Source organism: Rhodnius prolixus, unplaced genomic scaffold (assembly GCF_049639745.1).
Source record: "Rhodnius prolixus isolate KJV_2025 unplaced genomic scaffold, Rpr scaffold_3, whole genome shotgun sequence".
Taxonomy (NCBI): domain Eukaryota; kingdom Metazoa; phylum Arthropoda; class Insecta; order Hemiptera; family Reduviidae; genus Rhodnius; species Rhodnius prolixus.
In genome coordinates, this window is record NW_027411603.1 from 14,624,970 (window position 1) to 14,652,030 (window position 27,061).

General features: G+C 31.7%; 3 protein-coding genes across 23 annotated transcripts in view; 2 read left to right on the plus strand and 1 right to left on the minus strand.

Moving 5' to 3' along the window:
- Sqor (Sulfide quinone oxidoreductase) lies at positions 1-6,893 on the plus strand. Of its 2 annotated transcripts, XM_074125589.1 has the most exons (8): positions 3-361; positions 1,166-1,271; positions 1,344-1,568; positions 1,692-1,892; positions 1,975-2,184; positions 3,757-3,943; positions 4,233-4,482; positions 6,725-6,893. In XM_074125589.1, the coding sequence occupies exons 1-8, from the start codon at positions 291-293 to the stop codon at positions 6,783-6,785; spliced, it is 1,311 nt and encodes a 436-aa protein (XP_073981690.1). In that variant the 5' UTR covers positions 3-290; the 3' UTR covers positions 6,786-6,893. The 2 variants fall into 2 exon arrangements, with proteins under 2 accessions (XP_073981691.1, XP_073981690.1); XM_074125590.1 differs by lacking the exon at positions 1,166-1,271 and having other exon boundaries at positions 1-361.
- On the plus strand, positions 6,845-26,836 carry LOC141452962 (glutamate receptor ionotropic, delta-1-like). Of its 5 annotated transcripts, none has more exons than XM_074125587.1 (11): positions 6,845-6,979; positions 7,067-7,172; positions 8,965-9,245; positions 11,360-11,553; positions 12,516-12,683; positions 14,114-14,281; positions 15,012-15,278; positions 17,479-17,686; positions 17,766-17,977; positions 18,579-18,683; positions 18,790-22,045. In XM_074125587.1, the coding sequence occupies exons 3-11, from the start codon at positions 9,070-9,072 to the stop codon at positions 19,092-19,094; spliced, it is 1,803 nt and encodes a 600-aa protein (XP_073981688.1). In that variant the 5' UTR covers positions 6,845-6,979; positions 7,067-7,172; positions 8,965-9,069; the 3' UTR covers positions 19,095-22,045. The 5 variants fall into 5 exon arrangements, 4 of the variants coding, with proteins under 4 accessions (XP_073981688.1, XP_073981687.1, XP_073981686.1 ...); XR_012457705.1 differs by lacking the exons at positions 6,845-6,979; positions 7,067-7,172 and adding exons at positions 8,127-8,274; positions 24,870-26,836 and having other exon boundaries at positions 18,790-20,632; XM_074125586.1 differs by lacking the exons at positions 6,845-6,979; positions 7,067-7,172 and adding an exon at positions 7,200-8,080.
- The window catches only part of enc (R3H domain containing protein encore), a 44,527-nt gene continuing 38,997 nt past the window's right edge, over positions 21,532-27,061 (minus strand). For 15 of the 16 annotated variants that reach the window (XM_074125572.1, XM_074125570.1, XM_074125576.1 and 12 more), the window contains one exon: positions 25,922-26,963. In XM_074125572.1, the coding sequence (XP_073981673.1) occupies positions 26,879-26,963 (85 nt within the window). In that variant the 3' untranslated portion in view covers positions 25,922-26,878. Of the gene's footprint in view, positions 23,344-25,921; positions 26,964-27,061 lie in introns of those variants that run through there. The other variant, XM_074125575.1, reaches the window with a different exon arrangement.

Sequence of the window (27,061 nt, forward strand, 5' to 3'; positions counted from 1 at the left end):
ACAATTGTAATTCCCGGAAAATATTCTTGGAAATTCATACTATCGGTAACACTCGTAATTTTCAAGTGAAAATTTTTTTTCACTTGAAAATTACGCAGGATTATTGTTCGAGTTTGAGATGGGAAATTAACTTGTATGTTATCAGCTGATAAGTTTATCATTTTGAGTGTTGCCGTTAGTGTAAGTTTGGCCATGTTATAAATGAGTCAGATTGTACAGGATAATTTTTGTTGAATAGATGTTTTAATCTTTATTGGCTAACTGATTTGAACTAACCAACAGAATAAATTATGCAGAATTTAAGGAATTCCTTGTATTTGATGGCTGTGAGATATGCTGGTACTTCTAGTAATAAACAAAGGTAAACATTATTTTCAGTTAATGGCTTAGAAACTAAAACAATACGCCTTTTGGACTAGACGTGTGTGTTTAATTTCATTTGTATATTATGCAAGTGCTTATAACTAAGCTTCATTTTTTTTTAGTCCAGTAATATTAATAAATATCTCTGTAGAAGAAATAATCAAATTTCAAAGTGTTAAGGGAGCGAAGAGGTACATAGCTCAAAATTGTCTTCAATTATTGCTTCGAAATTAACTGCAATACTCATAAATAATATACACAAATAAATATACAAAAAATATTATTTTTTGTTCCCCAAACCAGCCGGAAAACGTCTTATCAACAAGTGGATTAATCTGAGTACATAAAGCCAAACGATAATTGTACATGTGTTTCACTAATTTCTTTTTGCTGTATATTGGCTTTTCAAACATTTTAAACTTTTATTTTTGTAAATAGAGCACATATAATACCGTTTATTATATTTTGGGATGCATCTGTTGTACGGTAGTTTTTTTTTTAAATTAAAGCAAGTCGTCCAGCATCATTGATATAATCCGGAGGCTTTTTTAATGTAATGCCAGTTTCCGAACAGGGTTCTCTCGTCACAGTCGCAGCCCTTGACCAGAAATTGAGGTGAAAAAAGGTCCTAAGAAGAGATAAGCAAGTTGACTCAAATCGTGTTCTCTGAGTGGGAATCCGTTGCCTCGCCAAATGGCTCCTTTGCAATCAGTTAAAATGCTTGTAAAATGTAATAATACTTTAGAAAGTAATGACTTCATTTCTGTATTAATTATATATTTTTATAATTTTTGTTAATCAGTTGCAAATTACTTATATTGGGTGGAGGTACTGGAGGATGTACAATTGCAGCTAAGTTCAGGCACAAACTTGGAAAAAATAAGATCATAGTTGTAGAACCCAATGATGTATGTTCGTAAACAATCCATTTTTTCAAACATTTAGCAGAAGATTGATTTTGAAAGCTGTCTTCATTTTAGAGACATTACTATCAACCAATGTTTACGCTTGTGGGAGGAGGCATCAAACCGATGGCGGAAACAAGTAGGTCGGAATCATCCGTTCTGCCAGATGGAGTTCTTTGGGTTAAGGATACCGTAGCCAGTATTGATCCTGAATCTTCGGTTGTTAAAACTAAATTAGGTACAGAAATTACTTATGATTACCTTGTTGTGGCACTAGGCATAGAACTGCAATATAATAAGGTAATCAACTTAATGATCTTTCTTTATCTGTAGTTTACTTTAGTACTCCCATTGAACTTAGTTATAAGTTTATAAACTATTTATTAATTTTTTTAATCATAATGAACGATTTTGTTTTATCAGATCAAAGGCTTAGAGGAGGCTCTTAATTCACCTGAAAGCGGAGTTTGCTCCAACTATTCTCCAAAGTATGTTCTACGCACTTTTGAGACTTTATCCAAAATAAAGGAAGGAAATGCAATATTTACGTTTCCTAACACTCCGGTGAAATGTGCTGGCGCTCCACTGAAAGCATGCCTTATATCAGAAGATTTTATCAGAAAAGTTATTAAAATTTATATTATAATGCATGTTACAATATTTCTGTCATTTTGCTTATTTTATTTCGTTCAACTTATTTTTGCAGACAGGTAAAAGAGATAAGATTAATTTCTACTATAGAACTGCACTCCCTGTAATATTTTCTGTGAAACATTACGCTACAAAGTTGCATGAAATTTGTGCTAAGAGAAACGTAGATGTTGCTATGAAACAAGAACTTGTCGAAGTTGATTATATAAACCGAGAAGCATTTTTTAAAGATATAGAAAGACCAATTAATATAGAAGCAATCCCTGTGAGTAAATTTTAATTAATCTTTAGGGAATGAATAGCACTTAAGATGTTTTATACATTACTTATTATTATTATTTGTGGAGACTAGTTTTTCTATCATACAGAATACTGTCACTTCATTTCTAAACCACTTTAACTTCTCTTCTCAGAATTGAGTTAAAAAAATGGTGTGAAAGTCTTCATATTTTCTCTTAGGTTTGACGCGCATGTCAAACGTAATTTGGCAGTATCCTAAAGCATTATGACTTGAACTCCGCGTGGCAATGCGCTTATTGCGGCGCAGTTTTTACATGCAAGTACGTTCCATACTTAGACATCTAGAACAATAACCTTTATTATATAACGGTACTATAGGATGAATAAAAAGTTTATTACTTGTTAAACAATTAATAATAATTTAATTCAAATATAGAAATATAATCCAATTTTTAAGTAATATTAAATTATATGCATAAGCCAGCAGCTCTGATACGGTAAAGTTCGTGATTACTGCGATTGAGCAATAAAATAGTCCAGTCTCAAGATACGGACGAGTCGCCATCAACAACTTAAAATATTGAGGGCTTGTGCGGAACAATCAGCCACTCATTTGCCAGTTTTACAAGCGAGCCAGCACCAACAACTCCTGTACTTCAATAATAATTTTTATTAGAAATAGCACAGCAAACATAAGGGTAACCCTCCACATCTGCTTCACTTAGCTGCTCAATGAATGCGCTTGTGCTGCCTCTCCCTAAGCAAAACCTTTTTAATTTCTGAAAATGATGATAAGAAACTGTCGAGTAGGAAGGTTCATCCAGTGAGCATAGGACGGATTTCTGTGATTTGTGCGGTAAGAAAAGTAATGAAAGATTTTTTTTTTTTTTAAGTGAATTAAATTCTTTGATGAAGATAGCAAATAAAGAAGTGATGTCAGTGATCTATTCAGGTACGGCCTGCCACGCCACCTGGACTTATGAGACTGTGTTGTGTATTAGTAGTTGTTGTTCTTGTTATGAGCTGCTACTGGTGGTTGATGTTGGAGACAGTAGTTAAAAATAGTTCTGTGACAGGAGGTGTGCTGGTTAGGTCCATTCCATTCAACTCCTACATCCTGCTTCTCTCCTGCCTCCTCAACCTCTGTGGTTCTCAGCAACCTCGGCAGCTTCCTAAGTGGGAATCGTGACCTAATGCGAAAGTTGCTGGCGTGAAATTAAAAACTCAATTGGCGATATCTTGTGAGAACCCAGTTCGAAATACACGACTGCCTTCAGACCTCAAAAATATCACTTGAAGTTCACTATTAATAAATTACAACTTCGCGAAATTATACTTTTATAGTTACAAGGGTTGAATTCCACTGCCGTAACTAGTAACTGCATTTAATGTGGAATCAAATATCTGAACCAGTTCACTTTCTCTGATCTTCTTATTCGATATTGATCTCCCAGCAAACAAAATATGAACCGGTACTTCTCTGATTGCATATTAATAATTAATTCTCTTAATTGCCACTGTTTAATGAAAATGGAAAATCTCTCAGTTTAGTGACACGAGCATTACAAATATCAGCTAAGCCAATTGAAATTTTCAGTATACAATGCTGCATGTCACACCACCAATGGGTCCTCCTGCTGTAATGCAATCACATCCAGATTTTGTAGATCATGCTGGCTTTCTACGTGTGAATAAATCAACTTTAAAACATGACTATTATCCAAACGTTTATGGATTAGGTGACTGTACAAACCTACCTACATCAAAAACTGCAGCTGCTGTTGGTAAGACTTTTTGGATCTGAATTTACTATTTATATATCCTTAATAAGTAGTATTTTGATCAATAATTGTTTGGAAAACTAATTTAGTTCATCAATATCTCACAGTAGTATTAGACATACATCTTTTGACCATTCAATGATCAGAGATAGTTTAATAAAACTATTACAATTGAATTTTTAAGAAGGCTTTTATTTATAAATTGTTTTCTTAGTTGATATTTAGAGTGTACATTAATTTAAAAGTGAAGTTTCATGAGTGGATTAAATAACTTTTGCATAAAACTTTTCAGCTGCGCAATCAAGTGTGCTTTATAAGAATTTGTCGTGTGATATGCTGGGATCAAATAAAACCAAGTCCAAATATGATGGTTACACTTCATGTCCACTCGTAACTGGCGTGGGTTCATGTATTATGGCTGAATTTGATTATAATTTACAACCTCTGGAAACATTTCCTATTGATCAAAGTAAAGAACATTTTGCAATGTATTGGATGAAAAAGAATATGATGCCATTTTTATATTGGAACCTAATGCTCAGGTAAGTTACGTGTACTTTTTTGTTTTTTCTTAAATAAATAATAATATGCAATGAAAATTAAAGCGCGTCTACATCTGAGGTCATTGCCTCCGAGCGAAGCCGTTGTCTAGCATGTTGGCCTCTAGTTTCAGACAACATTGTTCTTCACGTAGTGAGCTAAGAGTCCCGAAGAATATAAAAGTTAAGAGTAGTGATTTCATAGTCACAGACGACGCTATACTGAGAATAACTTTTTCATCCTTGGCACCTTTTTTGTTTTGGCTTCTTTGTAATTTTTCCAACTTTGGGGAGCACTTCTGCCCTGCCACTTCAATCGTTTTCCTTTTTCGTCCAACCTCTTATGGGGAAACAAACATCGGATAATCTTTCTCTTCTGTTGGGGTATGAACATTAATCAAGTAATTATCGGAAAGAATTGATTTTTTTTTCATGTTTACGGATTCTCTCGTGATTAAATAGAAGCCTAGAATAGCGCTTCTAAGTTAATCAGAGGCTGGACTTCAACACAAATCTTATTTCTTTACTTATTCGCGGAAAAAGGTGAACTTCTTTCTTTGGAGAGTTTCAGAGTTGGTTCATTATACTTCTTAGATCGCCAAAATAACCGTTACTCTTCTACAAGGGATGCAACTACTCGATTTCAATGCAATCGAACAACAAGTGAGAGGCCGTTTCCTCCTCTTCCTGGCACAATTTGCGCAACAGTTCCGAGCTGATAAGCCTCACCTTGACAGACGCTCTCTGAATCTACCATCCCCTGTGATCAGAGTAATCTGATTTCTGCACTAGCACAGAGTCACTTTAGCTCTTTGTTTAGACAGCCAAGGCATCATGTGCCTTACTGTGTTTAACCCCAGGACACATCACCCAGTTCTTTTCATGTTCTCTCCAGATCCAATCTCTGAGAGTCACACGAACTTCACCCTTGGTGCTTTCCAGGCAGTAGGGGCACTGCTAAGGACCCCCGTAATCAATCTGCACGCTGGCTAGAGCCTTGTTGGCCGTCTGTTGTAGTCTTCCTACACCACAATACCAGTACCACTGGTAGGGGATTCTTGGAATGACTTTCCATGTATGTTATGGAGGCAATAGGTCATTTTGGGGCGAAAACCCTTTGTCTTCCCACAGGTGATCTCGTGTGCTTTCTGCATGAGCTCAGCAACGATTGTCTTGTGCCTACCTCTGACCATCACAGAAATATCATCTGCGTAATCTAGGACCGAGAGCCCGTATAGCATCTCAAGTTAGTCTTCTGCGATCATGTGTCACAGGAGCCGAGTTAAAACCCCCTGAGGGCACCCCTGGAAGACATTAATTCCAGCGTGTGGTAAGGGATGATCAACGGGCAGCCCCCCACTGCAACAGGAAGGCTACATCACAATGGAATTTTGCCCGTTGCCCCAAGGTGATCGTTACCGCACATAAATATTACTAGCCTGTACGCATTCTGCCTCGACACGAGTCCTCATCTCTGCTTGGGTAGGGATCCGTGGGTTCAGGAAACGGATAGACAGGATCAAAGTAGGGATAGAAGCAAGGATTAGCGGTGGGGGTATACCACCACTATGCCCTGAGTGTAAACTGTAAATGTATTGGGGTGTTACAGAGTATGTTGCTCATATTCATGTTGTTAGGCTGGGATAGGAACGCCAAGTATCCTGAAGAAGTGGTTAATCCACTTTCCCCTACGGGGTTCTAAAACGTAACAACAACAGGAATGAAACTCCACTTACCACTAGTATACAATACTTGAAATTTAATGTAAAGTGACGCATTTTTTTTTATTACAATACTTGTACAAAAACAATAAACCTAACAAGCCACATCTAAGATTTTTATAACATTGACAATTTTTTATAGGAGTGGATTTGGCAAAAAAAGTAACGGAACGTAAAAAGACATGTTACTGTTGCAAAACATAAAATGGTTTTTAACTGTAACTGTTTTATGTCGGGTCTAATTAGTGAAAAATGACGTAAAAAACGTCATAAGGGGAGTCTTGGGTGGAGGGACGTTGTGGGGGTGAATAAAACATTTTCAATACTTAACAATTTTGTGATTTATATATTTATATATTATATACATTTATAAATATAGTTATATTTAATTTAATATTGTATAAAGAAGTATATCTAACTTAATATTCAGAAGTTCTAATAATTATGTTAGCATTTTATTTTATTAGATTTTTTTTTTCTTTGAATTTAATTTGATTTTACATTAATATAAAATCACTTTTTAGGGGCTTTTGGAGTGGTCCGAAAATTGTGCGGAAGTTATTACATTTTGGATTGAGTCGTTAGCCGCAAGTTGTGGAAGAAGATAAATATTTAACTGACATAAGAGACAATCATTATATAATGTTAGAGACCAAAACATTTATTTTCATAATAAAGAACAAAGTTGTTTTACACTGCTTATTTAATTTCATGGTCTAGGCAAGAAGTTTTTAAATGTTTTAGTTCATTACCGTATAATAGATGGAAAATGAAATAATGTAAATTTAACAACTGAGATAATTATATATTTTCTTAATATAATTGGTAATTATTTATAATAAGATGTATTCAATGCATTCTTTCAGTGAGATATAAAGTGTAGATTTAAAAAGTTTAATTCTACATATTTAGAAAAGCTATCCGGCAAAAATAAAACAATGTGCTTCTCAGACGTCTGTGATTCTCTAAAGAGTAAGAATTCCAATTGTTTAAAATTTTCTAGTTTCTACCAGAATACAGATTTTGAGGTTCTCTGAACCCAAATAATGAATGTATGTGGGTTGACCCTAGTTCAAAAACGAAAAACTAAGGAAGGTGAAACTTTTTATTTCCTTTGCGAACCCACAAGAGAATCGCTCAACCAGAACAGTTACTTTACTGATCTTTTTTGTCTCTTATTTGAAATTTTATCGAAAACGTCACCAACGATTTTTTAAAAAACTTGACACAGTCATTGCTCACTTGTAGATCTTTAATACAATTTTAAAATGTCACTTTTTTTCGTGAACTTTCCGCTAAAGAGCCATTCAACTGTTATGAAACAATCTTATCACTTATTCTTTTAACAAAAATTAACAAAATTTCAAATTTGAAGCAATTCCGAAACCAGAAGTTCCACTACTCAAAGAAATTTTGCCATTTTTAAGATTTATTTAGATAAAAAGATGCGTATTTATTTTATGAATCCTCCATAATACAAAATTTAGAAATTCCAAAATTAAAACATCTAAAAATTATTATTTTATTGTAAGATGTAAGATCAGATTGATTAAAAATAGCACACGTAATAAAATAGAACAAAAGTGAATTATAAATTTATGAAGAGGAAAACTAAGCAAATAAAGAAGAATGTTTCATGAATGCTAGAGCATCGAATAACAGAAATTATACTGTCATTCATAATGACAATGAATGACACATGAATTGTTAGTGATGAATTCTTTATTGGACAAACGACTTAAGAAGTTGAAATATTATTTGCATGATTATGCATACTTTTTTTTACATTACTAAGTATACTTAGTAGTCCTGTCACAAGGCACACTGATGACATTTGAGAACGTACTTTTTTCTGCACGTAAAAAATGTATATAACTCAAGTACGTATGTAATTGTTTAACATTTATTTTCAGAAATTTTTATTTGAAAATGTTAGAATTTTTTTGTTGAAAATTTTACAACTATTTATGACTTTAAATTTCGAAAAATGTGGTTAGATGATTCGTGCTGGATAATATCGCTGATTTCACCCACTGAACCCACAAGCGACTTTTTTGTTTCTACTACTGTCAAGGTTTCTAACATTTTTTCTTCAAACACAGAATATTTGAGTCAAATCTAATTATTGACAATATTATACAGTTCTAAAACCATTTGTTAAAATACTTAAAACAGAAATGTTCCTCCCACCCCTTCCCAAAAACGCATTATTCAAACATTTTAGCAATATATTTAACCCTCTTAAATGCATAAAGGACAACATCGTACATTTTACAAAAATGGCACATTAAAGGGACTTTATTTACCCCCTCCCGCTTCCAGAAGTACCCTTCTTAAAATGTTTCAAATGTCAGTTCTCTCGTCTCATACAATACTGTCCATCACCGGACAGTGAGCTGTAAGAATCTCCTAGGAAGAGAAAATCTAAGGGCCAGCCACTGGATGAACCCATAGAACCGTTTTCGAGAAAATTTCAACTACTAAAAAATCTGTTCAATAAAGTGGCACCTCTTCAAATTTGAAAATTTGTTCCCACATTTGATTCTCATTAAAATTTTATAGGTGACAAATCATCGCAATATGTAGAAATAGCACTTTAATGGTTGCCTCTAATCCTCCCTCTTCTTCCAGAAGTGCCCTAAAAATGTTTCTATTAAAAGTTGTAGATCTACATATATGTACAAAATTGAATTCAGTAATTTTTTTATTACATCATGTGTTTTCTTATAGTTAAATTGAACTTAAGTTGCATTTTGCTTTGCAGGTCATAATTATTATTTGCTTATTAAGATCAATTGAAGGGAGAGCTGATCAGATACAAATTTATAATACTATAAAAAAATTAGAACATCTATCTATTGACATAATTATGAATTACATGTACGATTACAAATGTGTCGTTTGGGTAAGAGAATTTGAAGAAAGAGAATCTATTTGGCCAGTCACTTTGAACAGCGCCGATGTCACACCTCCAATTATTACTATTAGCCCATCTGTTAATCTCAGCATTCTTATGACGGACATATTTAAATTTAAATGTTCTGGGTTAGTTACGCTTTTTCTTTTACAATTAGTTATATTAAAGCAGAATTTCTAAAACTGTTCTTTTAAGAACTTAAGATAATTTTATGAGGTTACGAAAATTTGCTATTTAAAGTACAAAATACAATAAGTTGGTGTATATTGTTTATAGTTGTCTATATAAGATTTTTCAACGTTACGCTTTTTCGTGCAGTTTTTGACGATCAACCCTACCGGACAGTTTTAATTACATAGATCATAAATAGAAGAAAACAAAAAGAATCTTCGATATCCTAAAATTTCTTACTAGTTCTGAGCGGGGAACTAGAATCGCCCTTACTCGCTCCTCACCAGAATATGGAGCGTAGCTCTGCATGTAAGTCACGCTGTAAATTATTAGAGTCCACAATGAAGGAATTAGTTTGCTTTTAGGCGATTTCTAACTGGTTTTTCACTTTAAGCCTTTATTAGAGTGGGGTATGCTACCTTAAAGGGAAAAGCTTAAAAGGTTGTCAGAAGTATATATAATTTGGTTCAGTGGAGGGTTGGAGTGAATTCAATGGTCGCTACCTTCATATGTATCTGTATGAATTTTCAAATGCCTCTTCTCCAAACTCCAATTCCAGCAAACTCTCAATTCCTTGTTTTAACATTTTAACACAATTGTTATTTCCTGAGGTCTTGTGTACTTTCTTACTTTTCAGGAAGCCTTTTAATTCTTTCCTAGGAGGAGTCTAGCTCCATTCTCATATTCTTCTCTTTAGGGGGCCTCTTGAAAGTAAGAACATCTTATTTCTCAGCAAAAAAAAAATCCCCATGTTTTCCTTTCACACATTATAATCTGGGTTAAAAAGTTTTTGGAGTCCTGAAAGTTTGGAACTTCTTTACAGAACTTAGTGTTTCTGCATTCAACATTTTTCAAATCGTATTTTTCACTTTCCTTTTTTTTGGCGACCAACATTATTTGATAGTCTCTTCGATTTCAGCTATTTCTAAAACTAGCTCTAATTCTTCTTTCCGCTTACCTTTTCTATCTTCACTTTTTTTCGGGTCATTTCTTACTTTATCATCATATCAGTTTTGAATTATTTGAGACCACATCAGGAGGGCCGGATGGCTTCATCATTGAGACCAAAAAAACTCAACACAACTCATTTGTGCTTAATGACTGTTATTGTGTTTGAATGACAAACAACAGGTGGAACTTATGCTAGTCTATCCAACTGTACAGAGGTTAGTGGATAGTAATCTGTGGATAAGGAAGCGGCATAAGAAGATTGCTGAAGTTACAATAATAATTTTTGGCAGCAAAGACCGAACAGCATTTCAAAGGAAAGGAACTTATTAGTAATTCCTTTCTGTTCTTGCTACTAACTTGAGGCTCCAGCTTTTTTTTTTACATCTGCATTACTTGCTAGGTACATTGATGAAGCTAACGAACATACAGATTTAGGAAGAGGAGAGATTTGATTGTGGTAGAATTGGGGAGTAGAACTTTACTTCCTTTTCGTAAGATATTACAGAGAAAATAGAGTCGCAAATTGAAAGAAAGTGAGAATTTGGGAGCATTATTGGACGATTTCAGAAAAGTAACATATACTGAGTTACAATCGGTTTTGTTACTTGTCATCGCGATTAAAATAATAAAATTGGTCAGTGAAGGGATTAACACAATTGGATTCACACGGGCAGTACCCAATTTCGAATCCAGCTTCATGTCCTTAGATTCCTAGGAGTCTTTTAAAATTCTGCTTTGTGATAAATATTGTTGTCTGAAAGAGAGAACATTGAACTCAGGCCATCAATGCACTGAAATAGGCTCCGGGCGCCAATGATCCCACATGTTGACTCACCTTAACTTAAAAAAAGAGGTATCATTTAAAGAAATTTATTTAATGGTGATGAAATAATTATTGTTTCAACAGAATTATTCATGCAATCTAGAATTTCTTGTTTTATTTTTATTTTTTTGTTTATAATTTACCGATTGAGCTCAACAAAAATAAATTGTAAATGGCTTTTCCATTTAGAGTCGAGGTGAGTTACCTTTTTGCTTTATTAAATTGTAAATAAAGGTTACAGGCACCTTTGTTTAAGTACGTTTGGACTAATAATGAAACTCCTTTATTTTCTTTTAGATACGTAATACAAATCTCAGATCCTGGATATTTTATTAATCATTGGGAGGAAGAAAGGAGATTATCATTAGACCGTCACAAACCTCGCTTTTTGATTCTCCCTTGGAACCAATCATCCCCAGTGGCAGATCAATTTTTTAATTTACCACAAACAGAATTTAACAGTGATTTCTTGCTGGTAGAAGTAATGAAAGGTAATTGTTTTTTTGGGTTAATAAGATTGCATTATAAAATAATTTCAGAAATTGTTCGAAGTCTGATTACTTTAGAAATGTTTAAAATGTAATGAACAGTGTGCAATGCTGGTTAAAATCGTTGATCTCGTCGTAGTAGGCATATCGATCGCATTCCAGTCTAGTTTTGGTCTATCATCCAACTTCAAGGATAGATTAATCAGTACGGTGTACAAATTTCGACTTCACTTATGTTTCGGTCTTTCTTTTCTAACTACGTATATTGTCATAATTTGCAATAACATTGACATACTCTTTACTCAGCAAGCTTACTTTGTACTGAATCCGTCACTTTGTACGAGGGACCTGCCTACTCCTTACACACTTAGTGGCGGATGTACAAACCCTAAGAAATGCAAAATTACCTCATACAGTACACTCCGTTATCCTTTTATTAGAATACTCGCTCAGTTTAGAACTTCGAGTTACTACTCGATAATGCAATTCCATCAACAACACAACATACGGAGTAGATCCACAAAATTACCATCCCTTCTATAATACACATATAAAAGAAGATTGATTCACATTGGCTTCTCATTTTCCTCTTAGGATCTGGTTTGCTTAGGTAAGAGTTTTAAGCTAACCATGTTATTTTAAGAATCTTTATGAAATTTGTTTCAAAATATCGGAGTTTGAAGAAAATATATGAATTAGGAAATTTTTAACTCAAAAATTATAGTGAAAGAAAGCCTAAAAATTCTTCTCCTGTCAGTATATCTCAGAATTCTTAGAAGTCCTGCTGAGGGTAACTAAAAATTTAAATTTCCGGGGTTTTAAAACTTGTATTTATATTGGTAAGCCTTTTAGGACATAAACCAATAAAAAGGCAGTTTCTCTTGGAAGCAGGAAGTACGAAGTGTCAAAGCAAGAACATGTAGTTTTGAAGATAACGTCAATCATTAATATTTATTTTTTTTTAGGCTCAGAAAAAAAGGAAGAGGAGGACATCTTTTTTAAAATGTTTACTAATAATTTCTACGAACCATTTGAGATAAAAAATAGAATAAGTTCAATTGAACTAGGAATTTGGCCTTCAAATGAAGATGTTGTTTGGTTTCCGGACAAAATCGCAAATCTACATGGGAAAAGTATATTAAATAAACATAATTATTACATATTTTAAATCAATCAACAAGTCTACTGACAAGTTGAAAGAAAAAAGGATTATACAATATTTTAGTTTAATTAATTTGAAATCATGATCAAATTCAATGGAAATGGCCATTAAACTAATTCCTTAAGAAGGTTTAATTGTGATTTTCCTAGACTGCCCTTAGTTGTCCATCTTCTTTTGTGTATGCAGTCATGAACTAAAAGATTATGAAAACGCAATCTAGGTTTCCTATAATAAGAATTTCAACAATTCTTTCTCTAAGCGAGTTAATACACTTATTGTAGTCGAAGTTCAATTGTTGTTTGTTAGGCTTTTAGAGATTGTTTCAATTATTACAAGGATAAAAAAAAAGTTGGAACAGGGAACAGAGAACCACTGCCGTAAAAGTTAAAGCTTGGAAGATGTCGGCCTTATATTTAGATCAATAAGGTTTTTTTAAAATGGTTTTCTCTTAACGTTTATCACAGCTTTAGTTAAAGTATACTCTTTAAACCAAAAATAGCTCCCTGTATAGAGTTCTTTCACCTCCAGTGTCAATGTCATTTAGTTCTACTTTTCTGAAAATCAGAATTAGAACCGCCCCTTGTTCTCATTTAGATCTGCTATACATGCAAGACATTTATGTATTGCGTTATGGTGTTATCATATAAATAATGTATAAAGAATTGTTATTAAAGTATAAAGAACGCTCTGCTAAATTGTTTTCCCCATATATCAAAGTGAAAGACTACACAGCGTCAAAAATAAATGTTCCTTGCCCTACTGAAAATACTGATATCAAAATTCAACAAAAAAAAAAATCTACCTACTGATCAAAATCTTTTTTCAACTTTTCGATGTTAGGTGTGTCAGTAGCCCATCGACTAGCTTCAATATTGTTCATTAGTACTATAGATTGACCCTCAGAAAGTCTAGGCCTCAGCCCTCTGGCCTAGAGGGTTACATTCTTTAGAACAGCTTGTTACAGACAGTACATGAGATTAAAGAGCCTAAAGGAGTCTTTAATTCTGGAAAGTTCGTTATTTTCTACATAAATTTTGTGCAACTCAGATGATGATTATCTATTAAGAGCTAAGGGTGATAACATTTGGTTTTTAAAACAGTTGTCATTGAGAACATACAGATTTCCATTAACAATTTTTTTTTATTTTTTTCAATCCAAAAAGGAGACTTTTTTTACTTTTTTAATAAAACATTATGTAGGGCTAGTTCCAGCAAGTGCACTTTATAATAATTAATGCAACTGAAGTTTTAGATTCCAAAATTATTTTTGATTCTTATTAAATTGTGATTATAATGTGCAATGTCAATTTTTATGTACGATAATTATCATAATTTTTACTTGTACATATTGGATTTACTTATTAGAAAAGGTAACATTTTTAGAAAGTATTTTTTTTTCAGCAATAAGGGTAGCGACACTGGAGTATCCTCTTTATACAATTCTTGAACCTTTAGAAGGAATGGAATTTAAATTACTCAAAGAATTTTGTAAGTTTTACAACTGCTCATTAGGGACAGTTGTCGATGACTATATGTGGGGCGAAATATGGGAAAATAAATCTGGAAATGGTAAGATATGTGTTATTATGTCAACATAATATTAATAGTTAATCAACATTTCCTCTAGATTACTTAGAGAGATTTCTATTATAAATAAACGTGTGAATAAAGGTGTGACTAAGAAGAAGAATCTGTGGACATGTAGTTTTGGTTTAATTAAAAAGTATGAAAATGAATATCTAAAAGTTATAATAAATACCAATAAATTACAAATATTTTGTATTTTAATAGGAAGTTAACATAAGATCTATCTCTAAATAACAATTTTTCATGAAGGATAAATGATAGCTCGAGCTTATGTGCGTAGATTTATGTAAGTTTCCGTGAAAATCTATGATTATTTTCAGTTTGACATACAAGACTGACTGTATAGTAAGTCATTGATAATAAGGAATATTTGAAAGCATAACTCCAATTCTCATCACAAATCTGATGATGGCTTTAAGTGAGAAAAAACAAGCACTGATAGTCATTTTTTTTTTCTCAAATAATGTTCTGTTAGTGGAGATTAATTACAAATTTATCCACGAATTTAAAATGTACAATAATTAACATAAGCCACAAAGTGTCTCAAAGTTTATTTAATAATTCTTTCTATTAACACCAAAATCCTTGAATTATTTATTTAATAAATAACTTTTCTATTGATTTTGATGGGTACTTTTTTAACAATATTTACTTCTGGTACATAATCTAAAAGCGTTGCATTTTAACTTATAATACATTTTTCACGTTGCAGGCATTCTTGGGAACGTATACATGGACAAAGCTGATTTTGGAACTGGCGCTGTATATTCATGGTACAATGATTACAAATTCTTGGATTTTTCTTACCCATATTTGCAATCGAAAGTAACTGTACTAGTTCCTAAGCCAAAGCAGTTACCTGAATGGAGAATTCCATTCAATGCTTTTTCACCATCGATGTGGGCTGTTCAAATGATGTCAATAGCTTTTACAGCAATTTTGATTTACTTCTTGAATAAAAACACCAAAATATTGACTTGTAAGCAATATTTAAATACATATATACATATGCACTAGAATTACAGAATTGGCAATAACATTTATGTTAAAAAAAATGTAATAACTGCAAACCTTGGGATACCTTGGGACTTCTGTAAGCTATTTAAAGGGGCTTGTTAAAACTTTTGAAGCCCAAAGTTATTTAATTTAAATGGCCACAGCTGGTGGTCTTAATTTTATTATTATCATTATTATAGTGATAAATATTGAGGGTTATTCTAGATATGAGCTGCATGTTGACAATTTTATTGCTTGCTTTAACGATTATTTGATATGGGCAATCTTGCATAGAGCAAAAGTTATGCTCAACCCTCCAACTGGGAGACTCCTTTTTTAACATTATGAATGAAATGCTATAAAATTTACGAAAATCCTTCTAGCCAAATTGATCCCGTTTAACAAACCCATGATAAAAAAAAAATGCCTTAATTGTGTGTATAGCTCTGTATAAATATATTATATTAGTACATAAAGTGTAGTAACTAGACTTTTCTTTTCTTTTTTTCCTGAGTAAGTGCAAAGCATCTATACTTTTTAGGCTACTAAATTTTTGAAGTTAATGAAAAGAACAATAGAATTTTTTCTTTAGATATTATCCACCAATTGATCATCCTAAAGATTTGTATGAAGCTGGCATACCTTGGGCAGCAGATCATGAGGCTTGGACATATTCTTTAAAAGGGACTTCTGTAAGCTATTTAAAGGGGCTGGTTAAAACTTTTGAAGCCCAAAGTTATTTAATTTAAATGGCCACAGCTGGTGGTCTTAATTTTATTATTATCATTATTATAGTGATAAATATTGAGGGTTATTCTAGATATGAGCTGCATGTTGACAATTTTATTGCTTGCTTTAACGATTATTTGATATGGGCAATCTTGCATAGAGCAAAAGTTATGCTCAACCCTCCAACTGGGAGACTCCTTTTTTAACATTATGAATGAAATGCTATAAAATTTACGAAAATCCTTCTAGCCAAATTGATCCCGTTTAACAAACCCATGATAAAAAAAAAATGCCTTGTGTGTATAGCTCTGTATAAATATATTATATTAGTACATAAAGTGTAGTAACTAGACTTTTCTTTTTCGGAGTTTAGTTTAAGAAGTAAATGTTTTAATTTTTTCGTTAAAAACTATTGATCTTACTTACGATCACCGAAATCACTTTCTTAGAGAGATTGTTCCAGAGTATTTGTTTACAAATTAATTTAGGACTTCTATAGCTATATATAAAAAAAAATGTAACGATTGACGATCTGTGTATTAATTACTTTCTAACATGTTTGGGAGATTCTCAGACGGCCTAACGACAGAAGAAAGTTGGGGTGTATGACAGATGTGTGAGTTATGATAGATACTTTGGCAAACCTAGCGAAACTCGCTCGCTAGTCTTTCTAAAGAAATAGTTGCAAAACATTTGTGCTGTTAAGGTTAAAACAATTTTCTCAGCTATTTGAATGGCGCTACCAACCATTATTCTGATGAATATCTGGGTGCCCGGACTTTCATGAAGAAAAGATAATAAGATGGCAGTAGATCTGTTCCTAGAGGATTGCACTGGATTCTCAAAGGATCTCAACCATTTACGGCATTACAAATACCACCGAAGTGCAGCTATTGAAGCATGGTCGCACAAAGATTTATGATGGTGAAAAATTTAGGGCACTGGAAATTGAAAAAGTTTTTATTAACCACTCCCTGAATTCAATAAACCAAGATGCTATTCTGACGATTGAATCTAGACGGACCAATGTTGACTAAGTAAATAATCGCTTGGTATGGTCTGTCATCGGTTACCTTATTTTTACATAGGTGCATAAGAAAGAAATCCAAACGCAGCTCATGTACGGTGTACGTATTTTTTGGCAGTTTGAAAAATTGTGAGGCTGAGAGTTTGGCGCTTGGGAGAAAAAAACGCGTGCTTTTCCTTGTCAGGAATCCCTTGTCAAACCCTTAAGCCGAATCAAACTATCAGTGATGAAAGGTACTTCAACTGGAGGGGTCCACAACAGATCCTCTGAGAGACAATGACAACTGTCTGGTTAACCTAAATGAGAATTATTTGTCATAGTTCAATTTAAAGAAAATGTTCTTATTTAATTTATGAAATGCATTAGAAACATGTAATTTAAACATTCGAGAGTCAATTAAATACTTTCAATAAACCAATGTTTGAAGCTGGATTTTGGGAAGAACGTTTGGGTGAATTTTCCACTTGGTCTGGAGTTATTATGAGATCTGTAGGGATGGCACTATTACAACCTCCAGCCGGGCGTTTATCTTCTGGATCTCCTTTGCAACGGTTCTTTACTCTTTCGGAAGTCCTCTTTCTTTTATTCACAACCATATACTGTGGCGCTCTTTCATCTATTCTAACCGTTCCTGAGTAAGTGCAAAGCATCTATACTTTTTAGGCTACTAAATTTTTGAAGTTAATGAAAAGAACAATAGATTTTTTTCTTTAGATATTATCCACCAATTGATCATCCTAAAGATTTGTATGAAGCTGGCATACCTTGGGCAGCAGATCATGAGGCTTGGACATATTCTTTAAAAGGGACTTCTGTAAGCTATTTAAAGGGGCTTGTTAAAACTTTTGAAGCCCATGACACGGAGACTCTTATAGAACTGGCGAAGAAAGGAGGCTACGGTTTTGCCATTGAGATCATGGCAGGAGGTTTACTTTCTCTAATTAATATTTTGTATTAATATTTCACTTATTCTTCAAGAGGATCGTATCAAATTTTTAAATAGAATTTGAAATCAAATTTATATTGTGCTAAGAATTATCTGTATAAAACATTGGCAACATTTTTGAGAAAAAACATTTACTATTTACTGATTGTAGCTCGAAAACTAAGTATCGGAGACGATTACTAACCCAAGGGATTACCAAGTTTGAACTTCCGTTTTTTGAAGATACTTCTTCAAACATATACAAACACATTCTCTCTCTCTCTCTCTCTCTCTCTTACACACACACACCCACAAAAAAGTATCGGGCAATACTGATTTTCTATTCGCTAAATTCACTGTGATCGACTAACACAGTTCACTAGCACCATCAACCATTTATATACAGTGTACCAAGGACATCTAAACATTTAGTAAAAATTTCGTTTGAAAAATAGCCAATTAATATGAAATTCTTGATAATTGATTGAAGTGGTGAAAACGTTTTATTCTATAATTTTTATTTAAAACTATTGCTAATCATTGAAAATAAAATTATATATATTCTAAAATCAGCTCTGAATTATAAAATAAAATGGTTTTAGGACATGTAACACACACAGCACATTTATCAGGTGAAATGATTCTTGGGCTTCACGTCATGAAACATGAATTATATCGCACTCCATCTGTGACAGTTTTGAGGAAAGGTAGTTATCCTACTTGTACTTTATTTTTCGTTTCTGAAACCTAGCTAATAACTATCTAATTGCTGTCCGACTAAATCATTCACAATTTTAAATTTGTTTTATTAAGGTTCACCGTACACTCAACAACTTACAGACTTCATACACAGATGTTTGGATGGAGGATTACTATTACTTTGGGAAGATATTTCTCTGAAATTTCTTTCGTCTCGGCTACAAACTGCGCTTGAACTTTCTGAAAGTAGCAACCATGAGTTGAACCAACCAATAAAATTAAAACTTAATCACGTACAAGGTGCTTTCATTATACTCGCAATAGGCTCTACAATTTCTGTATTTATTTTTTTAGGAGAAAAATATATTCACTTATTTTGTAACAAACATCAGCGATTTGAGAATACATTCAAACATTAATTTTGTGGTTAGTGCAAATAACGTACAGAAAAATAACCATCTATTTATACATAAATTTCACCATTCATAAGTCTTAATTGCACCAATTTAGTAAAATAAAAGTTTGATATTAAGGTATTAAAATATTACAATGAATTTTGGTATTTTTTATCAAAAGAGATATTGCATTTTGACGTTTTATATAGTCATTTTCACTATTGACGAGCTTTTATTATGTAATTACTGAATATATATTCTTCAATAATGATTGGCTATTAATTTCCACGATTTGGAATCATTAAACAAAACAAAAATGAAAGCTTAATTTTCATCTTTCAAAATTTATAGTAAAAATAAAAGTCAAAATGATAAAAGCAATATTATTTCATCCAATATTAGTAACGTACAATGTAAGCCAACAAATAATAACACCAAATCAAAACTTAACAGAAAACACAGATATTCTTTGTGAAATTTGAAAAGTTGAGTGAGAATTTTGCAACATTCACTTGATTTAGTGATTGTTTAAATTAAAACTCGTTAAACTTACTTTGGACGACGCTCCAAATTGTCTATGGTACATAAACGCTTAATATATGATGAAACCATCCTCAGACTTTTCTGGTCTTACAGTCTACAGATGTGGGGTAAAGCTAAACTTACACACATACTGACATTACATTCAAAACTAGTCAGAAAGGTAGTGGACGCTTTCTACGACCTCATCATCCCATACATACATCAACTCGCAAAGGTAATTTACCACAACTTCCTTCTGCTCTCTCTGTTTTTCCTAATCCTTTAGTAATTTTTTCTCGCCTTCTCTGTCATACTTGGCAATCCACGCCGACCAAATCGTTAATAGCCACGAGATTTCCTGGAGGTATGATAATTGACATCGTCATCATCATCATCATCATCATTGAGTGCTACCGCTGGATAGTTAGTTTCACACCTCTTGTCTTCACGCACAATTAACATCACCATCATATTTACTTATATGCAGGTTATAAATTACAATATTAAATTAATAAATAAAAAAAGGTTTTCTGTAAATCTTTCATAAAAGTACGCAATAGCAATTACCAGCACAAGCGAACAGATAATAAACAAGCATGACTTGGTTTCGCATTGACGTAAAAGTCACTGAATCAAAATAATCAAAAAAAAAACGGAAGGAAGGCTGCAGTTGCTGCCTTTGTTTAAGAAATCCTACATCCACTGTCGGAAATCTGCCTAAAAATGAAAAGCTATCCTCCACTTATGTGGTATCGCATCTGGGCAGTAAAGTGTTGTTTTCATGAAAAAGAATTAGAGGAAATATTTTGAAAAACTAGAGTGCAAATACCGAAAAAGAAGGACACCACCTCTAAATACCCAACGAGCTACATTGTTCGACCAACGATACCTCCTACAGGCTATTGACTGGGCAGACTTCATGCAGTAGCTCATACACCCTATTGAAGTTGCATATTCTCCAAACTGCCCACTTGGCTTCTTGGTTGGAATGTCAGCAGCTTCCCAGTTATCCGGCTGACGATGGATACAGAATGATAGAGGTATGTTCATTAAATTAGTAAATTGTATGGGCTTCCAGTAATAATAGTTGATAGTAACAATACTTATTGCAACTAACTAGAGGTAGTTTTCCGTTTTTGTTTATTACTTTGCTTATGACTGTTCGTTTCAGAGGTATTTTATAGAAAAAAACAAACAAAACAAAAGAAATTTGGCCAATAACTTTTCCCAAATTGTTATTTTTCCACACTTTTACAATCAATTATCTTATAAGATTTACTAGCTTACTTAATGTTATCTAAAATATGCTATGTGACAGAAGATTTGTGATTATTGCAAAAAATGAAAAAAAGGAAGCAGAAAGACATAGGGTAAAAAAAAAAAATACAGTTACGACTTATCATTATTTAATAATAAAATTTACAATAATTAAAAGTAATAAGTAAAGGAGAAAAAAGAAAATAAAATGTGGAAGAATTCTGAAGCAATAATTAATTTTATAACAAAAGGAGCGTATTTTGGAAAACTAAATAAATATTTACAGGTGATAAATATGTTAAATATATATCACATATGTGTATGATATATATATCTATATATATGTAACAGTTTTCTCAAAGAAAAATATATATTGCGAGCTAAAGTAACATTTTTGTGTAACATATTATTTCATTTATTTAGGATATTTTATGTAGTACAACAATTTTGGAGGCCAACTAATTATGTCATTACATATTAAGTATCTTTACCCAATACTAATTTTTTAAAATTTTATTCTTTTGCGCATCGACATCTTGGAACAAGCCATCAAAATTGTTATTCTACAAAAATAATTTTTACTTAATATAAGAAATTTATTCTTTATACATATATCAACAGATTTTTTGTTGCTCCCTTACTTCCAAGGAAATATATTTCTTTTCTCTACCGTACTTAACAATTTAACTCTCGTCACTGCAAACTTATTTAATAATAAAAGAAAGACTGCACTCAGAAAATTGAAAATAAAGACTAGATTTTAATAACGTCATTACGATAAAAATTGGAGAGGTCGTAGAATGTCATATAATACAAATCTTTAAATAGGAATAACTAGTAACCCTAAACCCAAAAAGGAGTCAAAGTAAATAAGAAATGTAATCAAGTATTTATTTTTAGAGATTTTTTTCAAACAATTTTTTTTTATTACAATCGTAATATTATTTTGAAAAGCCTGTGATACCATTTATAATTTAGTTATCCCTTTGAGATCGCTTTTATTTAGAGAAATGAAAAGAAAATTATAGGCATTACAACCATTTTTCGGCCCTAATAACGGAGATTTGGATCAACATGGGCTTTGTTTTAATGAATTTTTATATAAATTACGTTAAATTTCAAAATGACTTCAGGAATAATAAAATCAGGGTATTTAAAATTCTGAATTAATTTTTTTTTTTTTATTTATATTAAAACATTAACAACTATTATTATATTATAGAATGCAAAGTAAACTCAGATCGATGCACTTTTAGGTAATCTGTCCTTAATGTATGGAGGAGATATTTCTATTTCTACAATTGAGATATTTTACTTTATCGGCTTTGTTGTTCATTTTTAACAAAGGAACAATGTTGAGCAAAATACTACAACCACAGCTTCATTCGAATCATAAGTAATGTCAATTTGTTTTTGCCAACACAAAATTAAATAAAAAAAGAGTATGTAGAAAACTTTCATTTTTTGAATATATGATTGCATATATTTCGGCATAAATTTACTCTTTCTTCCTGCCTTACAAAGTGCATTATAATAAATGAACAGAAACAATGTGCAATCACTGACTAATTATAGATCGTCTTCGTCCCCATTTCTTTAATGATTTTTATCATACGGTGAGACTTTGGGGAAAAAGCTGTTCATTTTTAGTATTTTTATTTACGTTTTCTTTACTAAGCCAACTGTGAACGTACTTACTAATTTATTTTTATTTTTTGAAAATGTTATATCATTGATTTATGGATTTAAAATAAGAAACTAGAACGTTATTCTAAGTAACATATGTAATCATCAGTTTTATACTTTATTCTAATACAAATATCAACAGGACGCTTCTATTTTTTTCTTTTATTATTTTTATCTTTAACCCTACATAGAAAAAAAAATCATTGATTATGTAAAAATTCCATTTTTTTTTTTTAATATTCTTACCTTTTTTTAATGTCATGGAGTCAAGTTACTTGTAAAATTTCAGTATAGTTTTACCAAATCATTAATTCATATTTGCTTTTTTTTTGACATCTATAACAGTTTTCCTACAGTTTATATTTAATTACAATTACTTGAACAAATCTTAAACGCAACGTGATAATTGTTACTCTATTTAGTACTTACTGAATAATTCAGATGATGAAAGACATTGCTAACATTTAAACCATTAACCAGATAAGTGGTCCATAATTATTTTATTTAGACCCTGTCCACAAATTAATGTGATATAATTATTAGTCTAAGGATAAAATGATTCATCAATAGTTATCTTCTGAAAGCTTCTTTAACTATTATTTAAACTTGATGCACTACGGGGTTTATCGTTCTTAGCAACCTATTTCCAATACAGATGTCAGGATGTATATTTTTCGCCCTCATTAACATCGTGAGGAGCCGTTTAGATAAAACAAAACAAAAAAAAATAAAAAATAGATGTAGTGTGTTTTACCTGATTTACACAGGATTCTTTATGAAGAGCCTTCATCTTCTAGTACAACTGTACCTGATAAATTATACAATTTATTAAGAAATAATTTAAGATTAACTCAGATGTTTACTAAAAATACTATATTTGAACAATCCAAAATATTTAGGAAAATCCTAAGAATAGACCAATAAATTAATTGTATTAATTTGAAAATGGCTGAACCATATTTTTTTCATTTTAAAACTTCTAAACTTAGCTTTCGCTAATTTTTGATGAAAATGGAGTATTCTATATTTCTAAAATGATGAATAGAAGGAATACGTAGTAATTATTTTAAATTCATATACAGCTATGTGAGATATTCAAACGAAGTGTGAAATATGTCCGATTAGAAAAGGAGACTAATGGTCATAATTGACTGATAATCTGATTGACTCACAAAAGTGAATTCAGTTATACCAGACGTAAACTGGCCACATAAAACTTGCGAAAGTGTTCCAATGGAATATTAATTCGTTTGACCATCTGGTTCTGAATTAAATTGAAAAATAGGAGTTACTTTTAGCTAAATCTTTAAAATGTTAATCGCGGGATAATTACTAAGGTTTTACACAAATAATAAAATCCCATCAAACTACTTTCGAGTTTGCAAGAACACGTTTTAACTTTTGAAAGCAAGTTAGTGAGTGAGAGTATAGAATCGGCATATAAATTTCAACAATAATTTTATTTAGACAATCTTATAATTGTTCAGATTCTTGGTATTAATAAATTACAAAATTTATTAATTCAATTTTGGATTCACTGTAATCCGAATAATTTGAGGTTAGGAAACTGAAGAATATTATCCATTAAGGACAGTCTTCAGTAACACTGATTCGAAGAAACGAATAAAATATTTCCAAACTTTTTTCCGATAAATAATAGAAATACAATTTCATACTAAGAATGATTACATATTTAACAATTTATGAAAAAAAAACTAGCCCCAACTAAGTGACCTTCATTCATTTCACACATTCATTTTTTCATTTTCAGCGCTAATAACTAAAAGAGATCATTTTGGTGTAATATTCGGAGAAAAATATTCCATTGTACGGGAAAAAGCTTTAAACCTTATCTTATTCTAGCACATTTGCATCAAAATTTGTATTTTCGTACTACTCCTTAGCACCTACTTTTTCGTAACAAGTCACAAATGCTAATTAAATGTAAATGGAATAAATAATGTATAGGTAAATGATTTGAAAAATGGTCCTCAAACTGCACGGCAAACCATAATGTCATCCAGTTGTTGAAAACGTAAGTAAGTGCATTAGCTTTTATTCAGAAAACGTTACTTGAAAAAAAAAAAAATCTCCTTTATTGTTTCCAGAAAGTTTATTGGCAGTTTTTTTTAGTTGTAACCTTAATTAATTATATTTAAGGTTCTATTAATAAGAGAAGTACACTTTTTTAAGGCCTTCCTATTTAATAATTTTCCTTGTAAATTTAAGGTAGTAGTTGTTGAGGATATTATCTCTATCATTTACTTTTTGTGTAATATTACTTAAACATAATGTAAATTCTGATGATAGAGGTCCTTACTTATATTTTAATAGGTTAATATGGCTTGGAAACAGAATTTTATAAATTCTAAGACATTATTGGGGAAAAAGAAGTAACACAGGCGAACATCTAGGAAGATTAAGTGACTGGACGTTGTTTATAAAAATCAAGAGGTGGGAACTAACATTGAGAGAAAGATCAGTGGTAGATATGTTTATCCTAGTTGAAGCTGTAGAGCCTATTTTAAGCTAAAGTACCCTAAACAATTGACCATCAAGTAAGTTACAAATCATGAAGTAAGTTAAAATTACGATACAACTTTTATTCATATCCAGGAATTTAATCAGACTAATTTTATTTTAGTTTAATAAAGGATAAACTTGTGATTCATATTTTGCCGGCAAAGAGTACTTAATTTTTTAACAAATGGCAGACTCGGCAAGAAACTTTTGGTTAAAATCAGTTAAATGACTTTCTTATATCTATTTTTCAGTTTGTTTTTTTCTCTCTTGAAAACGGCTCATACGATTTTCTTTCTAAATAGGATTTATAACTTTTACGTTAAAAAAACGTTCACAGGAAAATGCTCCTTACGACAGTTCTAGGAAAGAGGTGGATTTAAGTTCCCGCTGGAGTGCCTCATTACCTTTTTAACACTTTCGAGAATTCAACTTCTAAGTGAACTTCCAAATTTCGAGGAAGAGACGCTTTTCTGAATAAATGAGAAATTCAAGAAACGTTCATTAGCTAAATTGTGGTAAAAGTGGTGCGAGTATTCGCACCATATTACTATTAATAAAAAACAAATTGAAAAAAAAAAACCTAAGCCGTCAAATAAATGTCAAGAAGGTGCATACTTACTCAATATAGATTCAAAATTATTCATTTTCGTAAAAAAATGCAATGGCACTTACCAGCTTAAGCAGAGATTTGGAACCTAAAAGCATAACTGGCTTTTGCTACAATGTAAAACTTATTGCACCAAAATATTAGATTGTAAACTGCCAAAATTTTCAAGATCTGAACACAAGATATTAATTAATGGTTTTATGAAAAAAGAAGTAGGATTATTCTTCGAATAAATTAAATGACAAGGATCCAAGAGTAATGTTCAAAAATTTGTATTTTCTATAAAACAGAAAAAATCAAACACGAGAAAAAATATGTATATCACTGTGAGATATTAATTTATTAGGTTTACATATATACAGTATATATATTATATAACGATATGTTATAAATTTATAATTGAGAATGGAGGTCAAAAAAAGTATCTAAACATTCTCTGTAAGTAAGTAACCTAACAACTCTCTATTATTTTCATTAAGGATGTGTTCAGTAAATGGCGATTTTATTTTTACTATATGATAAGCCAAATTTCAATTTCTAAATGTTCTAACCGAAATAATTTTATAGTATCTAACAGTTTACAATTGTAAAAGTTAAATTCTTTGTAAGAACTGGGGATCATTTTATATTTCGAAAAGATATTATCAATTGGGCAAAGAACTAACACTTTACAGATAGAATGTTTACTAATCATACTAAATTGTCAAATGTAAATAACATGTCACACCTTTTTTATTTTCAAGTTATAGGTTAAACTTTCATTTTTATACCCAAATATGTGCAAGCAGACTGCCTTTCTTGATTCTTTCTTTACGTTAAATATAAATTAATCTTCAAACAAGTGAAACATAAGCAACCACCTTTAATTCCTAGTTTGCTTGAGCAGAAACGTGCAGTTCAGGAAATATTGTTCCATAAGAAAAGAAAAATTCTGTGATCTGACCATTGAAATCTGATACATGAGAAGGAGATGATTTAATTCGCAATAAAAAATGTTATAACTAATTTTTCCTTGAAAATAGTTACCACTAACTAGGAAAAAAAAATCTAATGAAACAGCAGCTGAAGACAATTTGCTTATATTGGAATGCGAACACGTTCTTTGATATATGGTTTGTTTTAAATATATAACATGTATATAGTAATTCGTTTACAAAATTAAAAGAGAAAATCTAGATTCCAATACTTATGCATTTTATTTTGCAGGAAGACATTATGCTTTGCTGGCAGTGTGCAGAGAGGGAACTTCAATTGACTGTTGACCCCCTGAACGGCCCTGGCTCGCCCCAATTTTGGATCTAAGACAATGTTTATATTCATCTAATTTAGTAAATTTGGTACATCTGATTTTAAAAAAAATTCAATCTGCTATTTAATATTAGAAGAAAGTACCATA